This window comes from Pinus tabuliformis, chromosome 7, assembly GCF_031772625.1.
Source record: "Pinus tabuliformis cultivar Carrire ecotype Pingquan chromosome 7, CPIR1, whole genome shotgun sequence".
Classification (NCBI taxonomy): domain Eukaryota; kingdom Viridiplantae; phylum Streptophyta; class Pinopsida; order Pinales; family Pinaceae; genus Pinus; species Pinus tabuliformis.
In genome coordinates, this window is record NC_142293.1 from 637,729,863 (window position 1) to 637,732,778 (window position 2,916).

A 2,916-nucleotide genomic window follows, 5' to 3' on the forward strand; every position below is an offset into this window, starting at 1 on the left:
ATGACCCCCTTTATAGATTCATAGTGAAATATATGATAGTTTCTAAATATCATTAAAGAAGATATCACAATTCAAAATCATTTGTAAAGAAATTTAAGAGAAATTGACAACATCCATCCAAAAAAATAACAATGTGTCATTAACAATTTTCAAAACATGTATAAAATAGCAACATAATACTAATAAAATCAGTATTATTTTTAATCAAAACAAGTAAAATTCAAATATGATTAACAAATCAAAATATTTCATGAATATCGTTATTCTACGATAAATTAACAACATACATAAATCAAACTCATCGTATGATTACAAAATCAAAATGTCTCATTGATATAGGGTAAATTCACAACACCCATCTAAACATAACAATGTCATTCTACACAATAATTTCTTCATAAAAAACAATGCATGTGCATGCCTAGCTACCACCACCAAGATCATCCTCATGATCATCTTGACCATCCTCATTACTCTGATCCACATCATCACCAACACCGCAACTATCATCATCATCTCCTCCTTCACCACCATCATCCTCATCCTCATCCTCATCATCTCCTGATATATGTTGAACATAATTTGGATCATCGTCTTGGCAATCATTACCTATAGCATTCTGACAAAAAAAATCAATATTACATGTTAGTATTAATTACATAACACAACGCATGTTTTTGTTATACAATGTTAACCATAAAATGAGGTAAGATATACTAGCATTTGCACCAGATGTTGCAAAGGAAACGCCGTAAGGCATAAATTGAAAAATACAAATACAACAAAAGAATACTTTGATAAAGAATAAAAATATATTGAATGCTCAAATCAATGCCCCATTAACTGGAAGCATTTAGTAGACATATCTATCAACATTAGGATTATACACAATGATCAAGAAATTTTCCATATACAAACAACAACTTCCACAACAACCTTTTGTCACATCCACATTTTAAGAAATGCCTTGGAACGTGATCGGAATCTTCCATATTGCCTTTTTCATTATGCAGATAAATCTTCCATATTGCCTTTTTCATTATGCAGATAAATCTTCCATATTGCTATTTTCATCATGAATATTGTTAGTTCATTGTTGTAAAGTGTTAGTGTGTTAAATTCAATACTATAAGTTCGACAAGTGAAAAACATTCCTCAATTAGCATAATATACATTTTTCTCTCACCGTGTATTTTTCAGTCAAAGAGCACAAGTAACATATTAACATGTATTTTCCCTTCATTATTTTCATCATAGAGCCAAGAAATCTACGCCTTATCTATAAAGTAACAAAAACATTTTGAAATAAGTTTAATATTTCAAGCCAGTGTCTAACCTATAAAGTAACAAAAACTTTTTGAAATAAATTTAATATTTTAAGCAATTGACTAGCCTACTTTAATAATTGAAAAATTCTCAAAGATGAATTATACTCCATAATAAGAGAGCCAACATTGGAGCCCATACTTTCACTAAAACCAAAAGAAACACAACCACTTGTTAAGAAGAAATTCAAGTAATAATAATAAAACAAAAATAATAAACATTAAAGTATAAAATGGTATTTCCAACACACAAGTATAAATATACATGCTCTATGTCCATTGTTAGATTAAATGGGTGTGGAGAAAATTAGTAGAGAACCCAAAATTGTATTTCTAATTAGGATGGGTGGAGAAATGCTTTAAATGCGGGTTGTTGTCATTCTAATGAAACCCTTTGCAAAGGGGATGTTAAGATTCTGAGAGAAAAGCTAGGCTTGGTAGAGAACACCTTCCTTGTTAAACATTCCCCTACTGTAACCAAAAGGAAAGGGCAAGAGAAACAGTAATTAGGTTTTTGTTCACAAGTTGTACAAAATATATAGGTGCTATTGATGTTTGAGTGAATAATGGGAGAGATTATTTATGAAATTGTGATAAGGCGCACCTAGTTTTGTCAGAAAGAGGCATATTAATGACAAGTACATCACATTTAGGTAGCATTTCGTCAAGATTTGTCTCGAATGTTGCTCCAGTTTCCTTTTCCAATTCGGGTCCAATAGAAAGACGGTCGTGGTAAAGAAGCTTACAATTGAAGGGATGTACAAAGGAACGCAATTCAATTCAACATCATGTAATGTTTATTATTATTAGATTGAAATTTTGAAACAAACAGCATGCATGCGTAAGAATTATGGAGCACTGATTTTTGAAAAGAAGTTTGCAACATCATGAAGTAGTACTAGATCCTAAGAATGAATACCTTCAAACGCTTAAGTAGTTCTTTGCCAATATGCCCTGCACCAATAGAACCAATAGTTTTCCCTTCTAGATCATATGACCTGTAAGAAATTGCTGCCACTTTCCAATCACCCTCAACAATTTGCTTATATCCAGGCACAAAGTTTCGCATCAATATGAGAATGCGCATTAGCTCATCTTCTGCCATGGACACCACATTACTTTCGCTGATCTTCAACCAATGATGATACAAACAAATCAATGGAATTAAAAAATATATCCAATATAAATAAAATGCGTTTTTTTAAAAGTAACTCCTAAAGTGAGAAAAATAAAGTTAAAAAATATAACAATGACAATTGTGTAGTTAAAGTGTAACCAAAACAAAAATATATATACAACAATAGAATAAATAAAATGCGTTGTTTTAAAAGTAACTCCTAAAGTGAGAAAAAATAAAGTTAAAAAAATATAACAATGACAATTGTGTAGTTTAAGTGTAACCAAAACAATATATATATATATATATATATATATATATATATATATATATATATATATCAATAGAATAAACCTATCAAGTGTGGATCAAGCAGTTTGTGTCGGATTTAGCCCATAAAATGTCATTTTCAAATTTAACAATAGAATAAACCTATCTAGTGTGGATCAAGTAGTTTGTGTTGGATTTAACTCA

General features: G+C 30.1%; 1 protein-coding gene across 1 annotated transcript; it reads right to left on the reverse strand.

Moving 5' to 3' along the window:
- Positions 1-209: 209 nt before the first annotated feature.
- Positions 210-2,422, reverse strand: LOC149249068 (formate dehydrogenase-like). The gene is made up of 2 exons (XM_089456161.1): positions 2,245-2,422; positions 210-619 (listed from the first exon to the last, which is right to left on the reverse strand). Exons 1-2 carry the CDS (start codon positions 2,410-2,412, stop codon positions 422-424), a joined length of 366 nt encoding a protein of 121 aa, XP_089312287.1. The 5' UTR covers positions 2,413-2,422; the 3' UTR covers positions 210-421.
- Positions 2,423-2,916: the final 494 nt, after the last annotated feature.

Coding starts and splice junctions, on each gene's coding strand:
- LOC149249068 (XM_089456161.1), bottom strand. CDS start 2,412: ATGCGCATTCTCATATTGATGCGAAACTTTGTGCCTGGATATAAGCAA. Junction 620..2,244: donor AACTACTTAAGCGTTTGAAG/GTATTCATTCTT, acceptor TTTTTTTGTCAG/AATGCTATAGGTAATGATTG.